We start from the raw sequence: 19417 nt of genomic DNA on the forward strand, positions 1-19417 counted from the left end.
TTAAAGGGTTTAGACAAATAGAAACAACAAGACAAAGTGACGCTTAACATAACGTTATCCAAAATTAATATCTTGGCGGTTTTACTACAGGAGCTTCACTTTTCAGAGCCAGGCTTAAAGGGTTTAGACGAATACAGACAAACAGGCCAGTTGACGTATATTCGTAAGGTTATCCGAAAATAATACCTTGGCAGTTTTGCTGACGGGTCGTATTGCCGGTTTCGGACTTCTCCTGTGATCATCAGTGTCGCCATCTTTGTTGTGTATAGGTGGAAGGTGAAGTGTTCTCTCTGTAACGCTGTCACGCCGGCTGGGCCTCTTCTCCGACCTCTCAGGAACGTCTATCTTTGGCAACAACGTCGACTCAGAAGGTCGTTGTACTAGACGGGAACGATGTTCACGAATGACAGCATCATAGTCTATGAGACCAAGTCGGTCCTGAGTGTTGTGAAATCCCGGTAAGGTCTGTTCCTGTGTTACAGAAGATTGTCAGGGACTTATCACAATAATATGTTCTGGGTTCTGTTCCCGTGATACTGTCTGAACGTCCCATGGCATAGTCCAATCAGTTGTTACATAATGCCAGGTATCTCAAAATACTCTATTTGTTGTTTAACGCCGCGTTCAGAAATATTCTATGGCAGCGATCCGAAAACAATCGATACTGGACCAGCCTAGTGATCAACAGCATGATCATCGATCTACGCAATCGGGATAGGGTGACATGTGTCTACCAAGTCAACGATCGATCCCAATAGTCGCCTCTTACGATAAGTATGGGGTGAACCAATTCTAACTAGAATCGTCACGGGTTCTATCCCAAATTAACATACTAGTATCAGTTAGCATCATATTTGTTATTGTACGTCCTCCTTTCTATCTTCGTTTTATATGGATTATCCATCTTCCCTAGTCAAGGGAATATTCTATAAAGTCAAATTTACTTTGCAGCCGGAAGATGTCCGTCTCTGTTTACTTGATACATTTTCAAATTTTTATTTATTTCATTTTATTTATTTTAATGTATGTTCAGCCAACTTATCTCTGTCCTCGACGTTGGAAAACAAGTAAGTTTCCATCAATATTCCTTATTCGTATCCCTATTGTGACAAAACAAACAGGTTACATGTGTACAAATGATCTACAAAGTCAGTATTTAAAAATAAATTGAAAATATTATCTCAAGGACAGCCATAAATCATTATTCTATTGAATCTTGGCACGCATTTCTGTAATATAGAAGAGCAGTCTCTGCGTCTCCAAACGTGAATCCTAATCGTCCATGTAGTTCTTTGAGTTATGATTTCAGTTCGTTTAATTACGCTGTGAAAACAACCAAGTCCTTGAGAAGTAAAAATGCATGCTATTGGATCATATGGCATTACTTTCTCGGGGAAAAAGCATGTCTGTTTTGGCATTGCTGAGATACGGGAAACACCAGCGGATTGTTTCATTACAAATGCCATTGTATTGCCCTAGTTACTTCACGCTGAAGGAGCACCACCCAATTTATCGTTGTGACTGACGTGCCAGGATCGATACGTGCAGTTAAAGAAACCAACAAGCCTAGTCCACATAGTTCAGGGAAGATATTTGATACTTTTTTAAATATTCCATAATATATCGTATGTGATAGTTCAATGTGCATACTATATGATTATCGTTTTTATATGGCATAACCAGACATCTCATCAGTAGAAATCATCCTAATGCTCAAGACTGTGACGCCGAGCTCAATTCTGAGACCCATTTCAAAAGCCGCTTACATGCCAGCACCCATACTTTAATGAGTGAGTGAGTGTGGTTTTACGTCGCTTTGAGCAATATTCCAACAAAATCATGGCGGGGACACTAGACATATCTTTTGCACTGTTGATATCGCATTATGAACTATGACCTTTGCAAAGAAGTTCTATGATTTTGAGAAGAGTTTTAATTGTGATTAGTGTTTTGGCATGGCTAGTTCGACCGAACATGAGACTTGTTTCCGTCGTCTTTAGCAATATTCCAGCGATAATCGACAGGGGACACCAGAAATGGGATTCACATATTTTACCCATGTGGGGATTCGAACCCAGGTCTTTAACAGTGATAAGCGGAGGCTTTAGCCTTTACACTAACCCATCGTCCCTTACAGGAATGTTAGTCGCAGAATATATGCTATTTAATATTTGCCTGACTGGCGTACAGTCGCCAACGGCTGATGGGATGGTGTAAATCCAACTCAGGTCCATGCATGTAGCAAAATCATTTTAAGTTCCCATGGTCCCTCATATGATGCTCTACCTCCACTTGCTGACGATCTATAACCCGTTTTCATATTGTAGTTGTTAATATACCCTTAAAATGTAGACGATATTTCATTTTGCGAACATGCCACTAGCTAATGCCAATGATTATGAGTAAAGTAATAAAATCCGTGCTGATGAAACAATTCAAAAGGAATGGAATAAATTGTCACTTTTTCCCTTAATTATTTCATTTGAAATGCATTATTTAACAATAAAGAGTCATCAAGTCACAATATGGCTGACATACCCACTAGGACTTTACGGCAGTCGTAACGATAAGGCCACTTCGAAGGCCGTATCCTTGATAATTTCACTGATGAGCTTCTGCATTCAGTACTTCGCTGTTTCCAAACACGGGTAACTCGGACGTTCGATAGTTCAAGAACGTTGCTTCAACAAGGTTAACGGGGGACGAAGACGCAACGGAAGGTATACTGTACGTACGGTTTTAGGCGCGTTAGCGATATGACGGCAATATCAGGACGGATGGACACACCAGAAAATGACATCACAAAGATTTGTCCTGTGAGTATCGAACCCCGACCCTTGGCGTAGCGGGCGAGCGCTTTAACCATTAGAATAACCCATCGGCCCCACCAAAGGAAAAACCGCGAGAACATTACATATATCTTTTTATTATATCTCCCATGTGATCTTATCTTCATGTACTTTTGATATTAATCATTAAAAGACTTTAAATCATATCCTTTAAATATAGCCTATAAACAATCATAGCTGCATAATTTAACGTCGACATAAACGGTCCCTTGGCGCTAGCTGTAGTGTAGAAATACATGACTTCTGTTTATATCGCAGCCACGAAACCAGTAAGTGAATGATCTCGCCACGAGTGTAATGTTAATGCTGAGATTACAGCAACTCTTCGTGCTTTAATAGAAACTTTAGATGCCGGATTGTTCGTTGTTTATTGGGGTACGCCCTTGATATTAGGAGTATGGAAGACCAAAGGATCATGCGAGTTTGTTCGAGGACGTTGCCATGCTTTTAGAAAGGGCGGCATAACTTCCGAGTCCAATCAAACAGGGACACTAAAAGGTTGTCAGGTTTTAAAACAGTCATGAATATAAACGTAACACTACCAGCCGTTTCTCCATTTCAAACTGGGTCCTGTATACTTCCTGGTCTGTCATGGATATGCGCTGTGGGCGTTTCGTTCTTCGCTTTCGCAAACGACGGTCCCATGACCCTAAAGAGCGACTAACACGCTGGTCACTTTCTTCTGAAACAACAGTTGGGAACAAAATCAAATAGTAATGTTTGGTTATTTTATAAATAAAAATGAAAAACGTAACTGCTAGTTGAGATGATGGGAACGCAGGAACGCTTTGTCAGATTACCATAAGGGGTGTTCCGAAAGAGACTCGAGACGTAATATAAGAGACGTTTACCAAGTCAAAGAAACAATGAAACCATGTCTTGCTGGGTTTGGGGCTTATTTCATACACTGATTTAAGCAAATACAGCAATCTACGTTTAAATAATACCTCTCAGGGTCTGGAGTACGCTGGCCTAAAACAATGAAATACATTGCAGGGACACTAAAAGACGTCAGACATAGACACTAATAACATTTACCATGACGCACTTAGGGACAAAGTGTATTTACAGAGGCATTAACGCTACATTCACCGTTACATGCAAGAGACTTTTTTGTCTGTGTAAACAACACTATGTCGGCAGTGACTGGTTTATTGGCTATTTATTACTCACGGATAAATCCGTTTTCCTTTCAGCTTGATAGTCAGTTATGTTCTATTAACCTTTAAAAAACTGGCTTCAAACTAGAACATAACATGTTCACTGGACAAAAGTAGCGCGAGGTATGAGCGTGCTTCTCCCTCAAACGCCACACCTTGTTGAAATGTGTAATTGATTGTGAACTGGACCGGCCATTAGGAATGACGAGTGTTTTAAACGTCAGACTAATGTCTCCGCTAACAATGACACGTACATGCGTCATCATGTTATTATTGTTCGGCACTGTTAATATCTGGGATTAAAGTGGACTTCAGAAACCCAAGGGGCGACTAATAGGTTCGCGTGGTCATGCTCACTCACTTTGTAGAGTTTGGTTATATTATTCGTAAACCGCCGTTTCATAGTTGGTTGGTCATTTCTAAAAGGCGGCTTAAACCTAAACTCACTCACTCACTCACTCACTCCATAGCTGAACAAACAGTCGGGACCTCGCGAAAAGAGACCCAAAGCATGATACTTCGAATAGGGTAATCATGATTGCATCGCCCGCCGACACTGCTGAATGCTTGTCATCTTATCCTGACAGTGCGGGACGCTACATATACGACGGTTTGTCAGACCCAAACTATGGAGAGACCACAATGACAAACCTTGTACATAGATGACTGCTCAGCCGTGAAGATCCGGGATACAACTGATCTTCAGCATCCAATTCTTGTCGCAAGAGGTGACAGTCTCGCTGACATGGTTGACACATGTCATCATATCCTAGTTGCGTATATCGATGCTCATGATGTTGATCACTAGATTGTCTGTTCCAGACGCGACTATTTATGGGCTGCCACGATATAAATAGAATATCTCTGAGTCCGGCGTAAACTCATTGCTGAGCTGACGAACTTATATTAGCAAGATTCCACACGTCTTTTAGCAATATCATGGCTGAAGACACCAGGTATGTGCATCACACATTGTAACCATGATGGGAATCGAACCGGCTTTCGGCGTGACGAGCGCATACTTCATCCTCTAGGCCAATTCAACTCAACCGGGCCAACGTACACTCAGTACTAAAGCCACAATTGACCATCTGTAATGAGGTTGTTCATGTGTCATAAAATGTCAGATATATCAGTCTTTGATACACAAGACTGTTCCTGCATCTGCTGATTATCACCAGCAACTGTTGTTTACCAGTAGGACCGGTGTTAATCAAGAGGCTCTATATAGAACGCGTTCGTCATCAGAGCATCGTTTTGAGAAAAATGCAATTTAAAGCTAAGAATGACTGTTTGGCCTATGTATAGAGTGGCACTTATTTATGTCTTTGGAGTGGTGTGGGAAGAGCACTTTCAAGTAAACCGCTTTTCAAAAACGCTTACTATGGTTTTAAACAACGCTTACTAGGGTTTTCAACAACGCTTACTGGGCTTTTCAAACAACGGTAACTGCTAACTGGGGTTTTCAACAGCGCTTACGGGAGTTTTCAATAGTTTACTGATAGTTAACCGTCCTTGATGACCCATTTCCTTGCGATATCGGCGTGTATACATCATGGTCGAAATGAGAAGTGGTAAAACGTTTAGCAATGTCTGAAGCCCGTTTCTGGTGATATTACTGGAATATTGCTAAAAGAGTAGGGGTATGATCTCTGAGTACGTGCACATACTGAGACACCCATACGCTTACATCCTCGTACCCATTCACGCACCCCTTCGTACATCTACCCACTGTCAACCCCACACACATTCTCACACTTTCACACACTCCTACATTCTGACCCTCACTCAGTCACAACAAAGTCTTCCACGCTCGCTTTATGTACAGACTAAACAATAACATATCAGGTTTACCTGTTTCCTTCGTGTGTCTTGTGACATCTGGCTGTGCGGCCTGCAGCTTCTTCAACACAGACAAACTACCCTGTAAATATACGACAAACTACCCTGTAAATATACGACAAACTACCCTGTAAATATACGGCAAACTACCCTGTCGGTATACGACAAACTATCCTTTAAATATACAACAAACGGATCAGTTCGAAACACTGGGACGTAACCTGTACCTAGTCTATAATTTACTAGCTGAGAAGTTAAGTTACAATGGGAGCCGAGAATGTTTGGCGAGTTTGGAGGTTTGTTCTATGTATGTATTGTGTAAGTCGTGGATTGATAAGTTGTCAAATTCGTATCGTGGTTCAGTTACCTGGGTTGGATGTATGCAGCCAGTTTCTGGTGTAGTTTCACTCACTCACTCACTCACTCACTCACTCACTCACTCACTCACACATAATTTTACAACCCGATTTGGGCCCCGTTTCACAAAGAGGGTATCGTAGCGCAACGACTGTCGTACTTCTTAGACTGTAGCACAGATATCAGACAGTCGTAGCGCTTAGTAGGTTTCTGGCTGGTTCCAGGGGGAAAATATACCTCTCCCGCCAGCCAGCGTTGTCGACAAAATGGCCAGGATGTTCAGGTCCGTACACGTGGCTGTTTGTATGTCAAATCGTATCCCAATTAAGATGACCGATTCTCACAACTTCAGTCACAGGATTGCCAAGTCCAGGCAGCCGTTGAAGAAAGATCAATATACAGTTTGTATTAAGTTACGTATTATAGTTAGGCAACAATATATGAAGCCTGGACTGTTTCGTTGTCGGCAGCCCTACTCACCGACTTTACGATGTATATCCAGTCGGAGTTGTTACTGTCTCGAACAAGCACTTGTCCCCGACTGCGAACAGAGAAACAAAGATTAAAGAACGAATAGATTTCTATGCGGACAATACTTCGATGGCGGGGATCAGGTGGTGACTGGATATATCCAGGGATTGAAGAGTGTAATTTCTGCACAATACATCCGGGCATCAGGATGACAATATACCGAACACCTTGAGCACGCCATCAAGATGAGTCTAGTCATTTCTAAGTGAGGAATGATAATACCAATAATTGATGAGGATCCGTCTCTCAGAGCGTACGTTCTCGAAGACAATTACAAAGAAAATGAAGAAATTCATGAAGAATAGCCACGGAGGTTCATAACTCATGCCATTATAACCGTGCTTAGCCGAGCAGTGTACATTCAGTTTGAATTCTCAACTTTTTGGGGAGTATGACACATATTTCATTGATACGTCTTGGGAAGTTGGAACATTTGCTATTAGCCTGGACATTTTTTCACGTTCGAGATTTTGTATGTATCAGGTTTGTAAATGTGGACAAGATCGATGGCAGTTAGCGATATTTCAACAGTGTTTTCGTTTTACACTGAACTGCGTAAGAAAGTATCGTTTTACGCGACTTTCAGCAATATTCAAGCAGTATCATGGCAGGCAACACCAAATTGCGCTTTACACACTGTGCCCATGAGGTGAAGACGAACGAACACTTCAACTACACAGATACCCCCAGACCTCATATATAATAGAATGTCAGCTAAGGGAAGGTCAATGTGACCGAAGTCGGAAACGCATGCCATTTTTCCCAAACCCATGACTACGGATCTGGGCCAGACAGGTCAAGGAGTATAGACTGCCACTGGCTTCCAAAATCAGCAGATCCTGACGCCTGCAGGGACACTACTCCTCACGACAAATAACAACACCGTTAGAACACTGGACTACTTATAGTCCATATTTCTAATCAAATGGCGATGTCGATCTTAAACAAAAGCTGAATAAAACTTAAACTCTACATGAGGGAACTAGGAACAACGGACGTAACTGCGAACGAGACGTGATTACCCTGTATGTAACGTGGATAAAAGATTAAACCTTATATTTATGTACGAGATTCCTCCTTAAACGGAATTTACAGTTGCGAAATGTCACTCACCTGCTTCCCATGAGAACATCCTTGTTTCACATTACGCCATACAAGTAGACTTATACACTATTACATTGTGCGTGTTTTATGTCTTCTCTGGAACAGCGTCTGTATTGTCTTATACATTCAACCAATGTAAAGATTATTCGTAAGGAAATACTGCATCCGATACTGACAGGCCAAACACTTTGTTATGTTGTTGACGATACGTTTGAGTAGAATCGCCGTATCGGTTTTATTTGGACCTATGTGAAACTTTGAAGTCAGTTATTGCGAAGTTACTTTTTGAGTTTACTTCGATTAATAGAGAAGTGCTTTACGATATTAATACATTCAAAGAGAGGGATACTCAGACGTGGGAATCGAACTGTAACAGACTGAGGAAGAGCTGTTAGGAAACGTTGTATAGTTTGTACATAAAAATATATGTACAACATACGGCCATATTTGACCTAAGAGACACCGTTTATTTAAAACAATAATACAAAACACTGGTGTTAAAATAAAGGAAACATTAATAAATATATTACACGCAAAGTTGTGTATCAGTCTAAGACATTGATAAAAGATAGACAAGAAAACCAGAAGGTGAAGCACCAAAGTACGGAAGTATTCTTAGACAGTTACAGGTGTCTGGCTTAACAAAATGCATGTTGTTACTCTGGTGATTATTGCCAAATCCTGTATCATGGATACAGGCTTCTCATAACAATAGCGTAATCAATGAAACCGGTATAAGAATCTACATCAAAATGTCGTCTAAATATCGTCCATAAGGTACACGCTTCATATTTACTCACCAACCGCTAGAATGACAAATTAAAAAATAAATTTAATAATTCAGCTATGAGCTATTCAATTAAAATACCCGTATTGAAAACTTAAATGCCGAATTCACCATATTGAAGAGTGAAAAAAACTTACAACCTTTGTTGTCAAATCAAACACAGAATTCCAGATCAGAATGCTGGCATATAAAACTTTATAAATAATTCCAAGTGTCAACAAATTAGACATATTAAACCCCATATTCGTAACTAAACTGGTTTCATACTTACTTTCAAAGGCAATGTTCTAAGCAAAATGTCAAGACGATAATTATCAAATCATATCGATTTCAGTGGCAGTACATTATATAACACTTGATGCATCCTGCTTGATGTACGCTAATAGAATGTTGTTGTTATACAGCTGATTAATGACGATTGCAGATTGCATTAACAACCCTTGTCCAAAAACCAGTGCCCACATATGTGAAAGAAAGGCCATCAAAACAAGCTACCTTAATTTCCTCTTTACATTTCGTCATTGTTGAAACCCACAACTACCAGCATGTGAAAAATCAAATATCGGTCACGTTATCTTAACGAACCGAACCAAGTCCCTGAAATCTACCTCCAAGGTTGTTTAGCCATTGTGTAGAGCTGGGTGACTGATGACTTTTCCACCACACAGAAAGGTATCGTGCAAGACGGGGATTCAACGCTTTTAATTCCTTGATTAATGAGACAGTATTGACTGTTAGGTTTCTATTGTGAGTTGGCCTTTAGCAATGTACATGTTGTATGTGGCATTATTTCTGGTGTACATACGAATATGCTATGTACGCTTGCACCACAGGAGGTGATTAATATCGAATTAATATGAAATGTGCATTACTAACCCCTTCCTGCCTAAGGCTGGTAATATTAATTCAGTTTGTATTGTGAAGGTGCGAGCTGATTGATCATATCTTACGGTGTGAAACGTACCGTTATGTGGGTTGTTTGCGTGAAATTGCCTTGACTGAAAATTCGAGCGTAAGCATTACAAATGTTAAAACTCCAATTTGATATTAGATAATCGATATATTGATTAATGTATTATTTGTGACGCCCGCGAGTAAGTGGGATGAGTTTTAGTCCGCTTTCAGCAGTATCCAAGGAGAATCACGTCCGACTTTACACGTTGTACACAATGGAGAATCGACCCCCACGCTTACGGCGGGACAAGAGATCGCTATAACTACAACGGTCTACGTGATGCAGTAAAGCCGTGCATGGCGTGTGTTGGTGTATATCGTATTACTATCAGCTCAGACATGCTGCTTAAATGTATTGAAAACATAAACATATTATTAATAATTATAATTTTGTGGTGCTTCTGTGAAGTAGGGTTTTCGCATCTAAATGTTTTGTATGCTCTTTGTGTCTCCAGCCGTGTTAGCATTGCGTATTTGTGTTTATATGCTCTGTATATATCAAGCCGTGTCGACATGCTGTATTCGTGTCTATATGCCCTGTATATCTCAAGCCGTGTTAGCATGCTGGTTTCGTGTCTATATGCTCTGTATATCTCAAGTCGTGTCTACATGCTGTATTCGTGTCAATATGCTCTGTATGTCTCAAGCCGTGGAAGTAGACTGTATTCGTGTCTGAAAGCTCTGTGTATCTCAAGTCGTGGTAGCATGCTGTATTCGTGTCAATATACTATGTGTGTCTCAAGCCGCGTTGGCATTCTGTATTCGTGTCTATAAGCTCTAGCCGTGTCTACGTGCCCTGTGCACTTCTATCTGTGAGACACGTGTTAAGATGCGCGTCCTGCGTCACTGACCTTTACGGTGTAGTTTCTTTGCAGTGCGTGTCTTGTACATTCACACAGTGTGGTAGAGTAGGCCCCTTGCAACAGATACTCGTCGTAAAACCCAACTAAATGATGATCACGTTGCGACAAAGTGTGATCACAGTGCCACAGTGTCACGGAGATCATTGCGCGTCAAAAGCAAAAATCAATTACTTATGCAGACAATATGGTGTTTACATGGCACAAGCTGGATCATTTTACAGAAGTAAAGAATATCAATAGAAGCTTAAACAACTGCCATGATGTCTCCAATTCCTTTCGTTTAATTCGTAAGGAGAGGGGTTCATATAAGACTAGCCCTTACATGGTCCTGATTGTAGATATTTTGATTTTTCATGAATTTGTAAATAACAGTTGGAACCATAATGTCACAATGAGTGATAAAAGCATTCTTACGCCTTTTTTCAGATCGGATTCGATTCCCCAAATACGTATAATGTGTGAAACCCGTTTCTGATGAACCAGAAATGATATTCTTCAAATCCTGCTCACTCACTCACGCAAGCATTCAGTGCTCAGTATTAGTAACTAGTCCAACATGTGCCATGTAACAATTCTACGAAAACCGATTTTCTTTTTAGGAAAAACGATGTTTTTTTTTCTTGAAAATGAAAACAACAAAATAAAAGTCACGCCTTTAACAAGAAAAATATGTTACAGTCACTAATCCTTACTTTCTTTCAGACAAAACTATAAACAAAATAAATCCCAAGATCTAGTCTGTGTTATCGAGGTCAACTCAATTTCCACACAGAAAGCACAATGTGACTTCCCTCTTACATCGGCTTACATCCCCAAAGAACGCTAATCCCCGCACGGTATAAATATGCGATCACAGCGCAAGATCAATACTGGTTCTGTGCTTCGATCCGGCGTAAGTCCGTCTTAAGAGCAAAATCATTGTTTGGAGAGCAAAAAGCTGAAATATATTCAATCCCGGATAAGGATATTGGCAATATTGGGAGGTGTGATAAAAAGCTGATTTTACCGTTGGGAACGCAATCAATGACGTCATTTCCGGCACGCAGAAGACTTACTTAAGATAATCTATAGTTTCCTATCTTTTTAAGATAAGATTATGTTTGCAAAACAAATGATATGTAAATAAAAATAATTTTAAAGAGACTGTTCAACAATGTGTGATTTTAGTCTGCTAACAATAGTCTATAATTCAGGAGTGAATGAAATGATGACGGCGGGCACAACCCTAGTTACAACAAACACAAACAAACCGGTCTTATGTCAGTCTGATTATTTGTTGAGTTAAGAGGTCCAATAAAAGTTTAATTACAGCAAACCCTCTCAATTATTAGGCCGTTTAATACCATTGTAGGAATTTTGGGTATGTCGGCAGGTGACAGTATTTGCTGGATCTATGACGATGTGCTGTTATAAATATTTGAAGCTGTCCAGTTGAAATATTGACAGATATTACCAATGTTTATATGATGCGATAAATACTTGAATTGACGCTGAATTCGAGAATGATCCGTAAAACATTAGCGCGCGTAAAACTCACTTGTTGTATAGCACAGGGAGAGAGAGAGAGAGAGAGAGAGAGAGAGAGAGAGAGAGAGATGTGTGTATATGTATGGGTGAAGTTGGGAGGTGCGGGGTGGGGGTTCAGGCGCATTCTTGAAGCCATACTGATTAATTTAATCTGATCTTTATTTTCAGGCTTACACATACTTACACTTACACATTTTGAACATAACCTTTCTCAAATATATCAGTGTACGTAAACACATATATACTACGGTAGATAATGTAAATACCTTTGGTCAGAACACTCGCCACCTTCAGGTGGACAACAAACAGAACGTGTTATTATAATGGATATTCAAAATTAGGGGAAAAAACTTTTATCGTACAATGTAAACAAAACACCTAACCCGGACAATGTAACCAACGCTGTAACTGGGACAGTGTACACAAACAAAAATGTTACTTACTTGAAATAATGGAACATACAAGATTGGTGACACTCGGACAGGACTTCAACTGGCCAGTGACGCAAAAATCCAACACTCCTGGAACAGAATTTCACAAGTTTGTCATCCATGTTTCTTTTGGCACTAGCTGTCGTCTGCTCCGGGAGTGGTGGCGGGACGGAAGACAGTATTGATTTACCGAAAGCACTGGTGGGATACCGAAGTTATCCACAACGATCCTCACTTATTCTCCGATAAATCTTCTCCCAATTTGTCCTACCCATTCGAGCTAGTTTTGTATCTGATACGTCAATCACATATCGGAATGCTCTCTTAACGGCAACCTCATTCAAGTTGAGACAAAAGACAGCTCTCCTTGTACGCGAGTACTAGCCGCCGGGGAACCCTGTCTCACGTTGCTGTGGGACAGCTGACGATAGTCGTGAGTCTGAACGAGGGGTGCAATCTCCTGACGAGTGTATGCAATCTCTAGACTACAGGGGACTACCCCATGTCCAGTCTCCTTGATGAGGCACACTCCCCTTCAGTTCCCCGCGTTAACACCAGTCTCCACTCAAGCCTATGCTTCAGATTGAATAGGATCAGAGATTTGGAGCACTCCAGGCTATATTCTGTGGGCTACTCGAGTTAATGGTCCCCACTTTCCCGAAAGCTCTATAATGTAAACTCTGTACAAATCACAGAAACTGTAGCATACGTTTGGGGTGATTCGCTGATTCAACCTTCACTAATCTTATTTGAATTACTGTGCCAATAGACAAACGTGAAATATGACTTTCCTTGCTGAAACAGGTTCTATTTATTTTGTGATCTTATGGCAGCATTAAGTGTTCTATGAAATTCATTTCGTGAAGCGGGCTATCCATGATACATGAGGCCTACTTTTCAAAGCTGAAACCAGACTTTCCACAACGAAGCGCTCTAGCTCAGATGATTCCTACCAGTCCAATACAGTACTGCCAAAACAGGATTCATTACAAGCACTAGTGTCATATATTTTACCGTAAGCTATTTACTGGATATACATAACACATTACAACCATTTCATTGCCTAGCGAATACACATCCTTCATTGTGATTGCTGTTAAGAGCCTCTAGCTGCCATTATGTGTCAAATTGCGCTTCAGTTGTTATCATTACCGAGAGATAAAATCCTGAGTTGTGTTATGTCCCTCCAAACGTGTATTAGTTTGGACGGTTGAACAGGAGTGTTTGTACTGTCACTTATATAACGAAAAGGGTTATAAGAACGACAGTTAATGTTACATTTTCTATAAAGATTCAAGATGTTTGCCTTATTTATCACAGACATTGTGTATCGTTTTAAGCAGGCCCATTTTGGGATACATAGTCGTTTGAAAAGTAAGTGAACGTCTGTTCGTTAATATGGCCGCCAAGGCAGCCATTTTGAAACTGTGATGCAATAAATTGTTCAGGAACTTAAAGCATCAAATATCTTGAGCAGCGTATAGTGCAGGACATGTTTAACCTTTTCCTTAGTTCCAGGTGTGAGTACGACCTTCGGTAATTTATTAATATTATTCTTAGAACCATGTTGTGTAACTTTTCCATTGTTTTGCCGGACAGTCGAGATTGTTTAGTACTGGCTTTGGCGTTGAACATCGCACGTCGATCCATGGGTCGATTGCGAATACTATCATACTGGCACTTCAGAACTCGTTATCGAATTTCTAGAAAGGTAACAATAATATTGACAGTTTGTGTGTGTTCGGGCACCAAGTATTTAGCAAAACGTGTCACTGTCTCCTAGCAGGAGAGGCATGCGTAACGTGGTTTTACAAAGTCATAAATAGACAAGAATGATATATGACACCTTTCATACACTTTAATCTAGTTCAAATATTGTCTGATAGACGCTTCACACTGCCATCTCTTCTCTTCAAGCACTATCTGGACACGATTCGTCATGCACATGCAATTTCTTGTCATTCACACAATGTCTTATCAATTATTTAACATCGCGTATCTAACCCCCGTTGACCCTCATCACCTTCGAGAGCCACTTCTCCCTCCCGCAGTGCCCAATCTTGGATCACGTGACCCGTAGCTACTTTCGTGAATCACGTGACCCCATTCCAAGTGTCACTCACTTGGAGAAGGGTCGAAACACGGGTGATCCGTGCAAAACGTTTTGGGTACACATGCTGGAAATGGGGCTTGGTGTACAGGGACTTGTCACACTGTTTGATGGGTTTATCTCCATATCTGACACAAGAACAGTGTGGTGCGTTAACCATCAACTATGCATTACATTCCTAGCAATCAGTGATTCTGGCATTGTGTGCCTAAGTGTGTACTTATCACTTGGTAGCACAACTAATCTAGGCGTTGAGGAGTTCGGCGCTCAATGACGTGCAATCCGTTGTGAAGAGTTACGTCCCTTGGCTATGATCCGACGGTCGTTAGTTCGATTCCCAAATTTCCAGATTCTAGCCCCTTATAGATTGAAGCAAATCCGGTGTCAAAAGGCAACACTACATGTACTACTAAGGGCATTCCTCCCCCATTAGGAATGCTGGGGTAGTCTTGTGGTTTAAGTCATTGCTCGTCACGCAGAAGACCTGGGTTCGAATTCGATTCCGTTAACAGTTTCATTTAAAAATAACCTCACTCACATTTTTCCAACTCCACCCGCCCTCTAAAACCCCTACTAACTTGCACACACATCTGTGCACGCGCATATACTAAATCGCACATGCTCACACATATTCAGTCCCACTTACAAAACTCGAACATTAGGCTTCAACTCACTCACTGTGAGGCACATGTTCACTCACTCACTCACTCACTCACTCAAGCAAACACCCTCAGAAGACATTTTGGCGAAGTGTACACTATTCTGCCAGTATGAAATTGAGTGGCTTATGTTAGTGGGTACATAAGTTGGCGCTTGATGAACTGGATGTTACACCACCGGAAGTGGCTACTCTTTTGCGTCTGAATGACACATCATGGCTTCAAGGACAAATTAGAAGAGATCCAGTTTTCTAGTTTGTTTTTACCGCCACACTCAATATCATTCCACTTATTCTGTACCTTTCGGGTCTCCAACAGGCAATCCAGGGATTGACTTCCAGAAAACCAATCTCCGTTGTTAGGATAAATGACATCAACTTGCCAAGTTCCGATCCAGTCAGACGCTCTTTACGACAAACACTGTATGACGGAGACCAATTCTAACCCGGGTCTTCAGATGTGGAAAGTATGAGTGAAACATTTTTTATCCTTTTAGCTCCCTATAAAATGATGAGCATTATCAGTTCTGAACATAATCAGTCGGCAAATCCCTTGAGGAAAGATTGAGGGTATAGCAGACACGTAAACATTTTCCGACAGGAAGTGTACAACGCATGTCTTTGTTGTTGTTGTTATTGTTGTTGTTGTCGTTGTTCTTCTCGGGGGTTAGATTGCAATTACACACTTTGTGTTAAATCATTGCGCCATGGACTTCCAATCATTTAAACATCATGCTGGAGAGTGTGTGGGACATATAGGTCATCGCGTGCAGCGATCTTCCTGTACAGAAACTGGCCCTCAAAGAAGCTGCTTTACATGACGAAAGGTGTAGACTACACCTTTAGGGGATCAGGTGGCTGTTGGGGGTACGGGGATGAAAGTGCTACTTGACATACACTGAGTAATATTGATCATTCCAGGTTCATATTTGTACAGACATGGTTTATATGAAAATCAAAGTTGTCTTAAAATGAACAATTATCATCCTAAAGTCAACATGGATTTTAATTATTTTGTCGGTTTCTATGAGTCAAAGGATCATACGGGTCAGAAAAACTCATGTTTTTCCATCGTGGTCACCAGGAGAGCTTTTGCTTGCTTAAAACCTATCGTAAAAATACAGGGAGCGTTTACTTTACTCACTAAGTCAATCGGTCAATCGACCGGTCAAGCGATCAATCAGTCAATACCTATATAATCTTTCTGCCAGATCACAGTCCATATGTAAACATTTCATCGAAACATAAACGTGTCTCAAATTAGTTTGCACTATGCACAGAGCAGTAAAGATTTACTTATTCTTAAAAACTCAATTCTTCCCTAAACTAAAGCAGTTTCTGGGATATTATCAGCGGAAGTGTTGCAGTTATTCTCAGATGACAGGTCTTACCAACCTCGACTTTAAGTAGTGACACAGAATGCGGCCCGACCTCGGTTCAAAGAGTACATTCATTAATCCACACACAATGTTTTAAGTACGACCAGTGACCAAGCTGGTGCTCTTTGAAGTGCTCCCCTTCAATTAATGTACAAAAAGATAAGATAGGATAATTTATAGCTCTCAACGTTTCCAATACTACCTTCCAGACAGCAAATAACCATAAATCAGGCGCCCCTGCAGTCTTATACGAACGGACAATTTCCATCAGCTATCAATTAAGACTGAAAAATGGAATTGAAAATAAAACTGAAAATATACTACAGATCAGCACTGTCATCACTCGGTAGCGGCGCACTGCATAAACATTGTTATCGACTGGTTACAGTGCTATAATACTATGGCAAACAACATACTACAAAGTTTGGCACTGTGTATTATTACAGTGGTCTCAGGGGCGCAGTTGTAACAGTTACAAAGGTATGTAAAAGACGCGTTTGTACGAAGTTATAATACAAAATGAAATCTCCATTTTTTTATTTTTATTCAAAGGTAATTTATTATTATGGAATACACAGACCTCCTTTCTAGCTGTCCGAAAGTAGCAGAAACTAAATGTGAACTTTGCGATGCCGTAGGGAGGTTTTACTCATTGTTTGTTTGTTTGTTTGTTTGTTTGTTTGTTTGTTTGTTTGGCACATGACCTATTGCTATAGGTAATGTAGCTTTCTCTACCCTGAGAGACTTGACTACTGGAGAGTTTGGTAACCACTTTAGCTCAGGTAGATTTTTATAGGATTTCATGTCCCTAGATATTGAAAGACACATAGGTATATGGGTGGATGGGTGAATGGGATCGATACTCAACTATGTCACGTGGCCATAACAGATCTATGTCACGGGGGCAGAATGGATCCCCACCTATGTCACAAGGGTAGGATAGATCTCCAGTTATGTCACAAGGGTAGGATAGATCTCCAGCTATGTCACAAGGGTAGGATAGATCTCCAGCTATGTCACAAGGGTAGGATAGATCTCCAGCTATGTCACGGGGGCAGAATAGATCCTCACCTATGTCACGAGGCTAGGATAGATCCCCACCTATGTCACGAGGTAGAATAGATCTCCACCTATCTCACGAGGGTAGAATAGATCTCCACCTATGTCACGAGGGTAGAATAGATCTCCGCCTATGTCACGAGGGTAGGATAGATCCCCAACTATGTCACGAGGTAAGATAGATCTCCAGCTGTGTTACGGGGTAGAACAGATCCTCACCTATGTCACGGGGTAGAATAGATCCCCAACTATGTCACGAGGTAGGATAGATCTCCAGCTATGTCACGAGGGTAGCATAGATCCCCACCTAAGTCACGAGGGTAGAATAGATCTCCACCTATGTCACGAGGGTAGGATAGATCTCCACCTATGCCACGAGGGTAGAATTCATCCCCTCCTATATCACGAGGGTAGGATAGATCTCCACCTATGTCACGAGGGTAGAATAGCTCTCCACCTATGTCACGAGGGTAGGATAGATCTCCACCTATGTCACGGGGTAGAACAGATCCCCAACTATGTCACGAGGTAAGATAGATCTCCAGCTGTGTTACGGGGTAGAACAGATCCTCACCTATGTCACGGGGTAGAATAGATCCCCAACTATGTCACGAGGTAGGATAGATCTCCAGCTATGTCACGAGGGTAGCATAGATCCCCACCTAAGTCACGAGGGTAGAATAGATCTCCACCTATGTCACGAGGGTAGGATAGATCTCCAGCTATGTCACAAGGGTAGGATAGATCTCCAGCTATGTCACAAGGGTAGGATAGATCTCCAGCTATGTCACGGGGGCAGAATAGATCCTCACCTATGTCACGAGGCTAGGATAGATCCCCACCTATGTCACGAGGTAGAATAGATCTCCACCTATCTCACGAGGGTAGAATAGATCTCCACCTATGTCACGAGGGTAGAATAGATCTCCGCCTATGTCACGAGGGTAGGATAGATCCCCAACTATGTCACGAGGTAAGATAGATCTCCAGCTGTGTTACGGGGTAGAACAGATCCTCACCTATGTCACGGGGTAGAATAGATCCCCAACTATGTCACGAGGTAGGATAGATCTCCAGCTATGTCACGAGGGTAGCATAGATCCCCACCTAAGTCACGAGGGTAGAATAGATCTCCACCTATGTCACGAGGGTAGGATAGATCTCCACCTATGCCACGAGGGTAGAATTCATCCCCTCCTATATCACGAGGGTAGGATAGATCTCCACCTATGCCACGAGGGTAGAATTCATCCCCTCCTATATCACGAGGGTAGGATAGATCTCCACCTATGTCACGAAGGTAGAATAGCTCTCCACCTATGTCACGAGGGTAGGATAGATCTCCACCTATGCCACGAGGGTAGAATTGATCCCCTCCTATATCACGAGGGTAGGATAGATCTTCAGCTGTGTCACGGGGTAGAATAGATCCCCACCTATGTCACGAGGGTAGAATAGATCACCAACTATGTCACGCGGGCACCGTAGATCTCCAACTATGTCACGAGGGCAGAATGGATACCCAGTATAAATGCCCCGTTGTCTTTGTTGATTAACTCACAACGCGACACTTTAGCCCAGTTCTACAAATAATTGAGTCTGGGCCAGATTATCTATTGTCCGTCAACAAGCCAGCGAGTTTGACCACTCGATACCGTTAGTTGCCTCTTAAGACTACCATGGTTAAATTCTAATCCGGCTGTTCATGGGTGAAATAGCTAGTCATCAGCGACATAGTGGATGTACCTGGATCCAGTCTTCACGGCGCTCTTTGCACAAAAGTAATGGTAAGTTTGATATTTTAGC

The 19417-nt window shown here is 41.4% G+C and overlaps 1 protein-coding gene across 1 annotated transcript in view; it reads right to left on the reverse strand.

The window, feature by feature from the left end:
- Positions 1-19417, reverse strand: part of LOC137284201 (uncharacterized) — a 45243-nt gene that overhangs the window by 5551 nt on the left and 20275 nt on the right. The window contains exons 9-13 of the mRNA XM_067815927.1: positions 12418-12495; positions 6689-6749; positions 5864-5933; positions 3392-3531; positions 187-471 (exon numbers count right to left, since the gene is read on the reverse strand). Coding sequence (XP_067672028.1) covers positions 187-471; positions 3392-3531; positions 5864-5933; positions 6689-6749; positions 12418-12495 — 634 coding nt within the window. The remainder of the gene's footprint in view (positions 1-186; positions 472-3391; positions 3532-5863; positions 5934-6688; positions 6750-12417; positions 12496-19417) is intronic.

Source organism: Haliotis asinina, chromosome 5 (genome assembly GCF_037392515.1).
Source record: "Haliotis asinina isolate JCU_RB_2024 chromosome 5, JCU_Hal_asi_v2, whole genome shotgun sequence".
Taxonomy (NCBI): Eukaryota; Metazoa; Mollusca; class Gastropoda; order Lepetellida; family Haliotidae; genus Haliotis; species Haliotis asinina.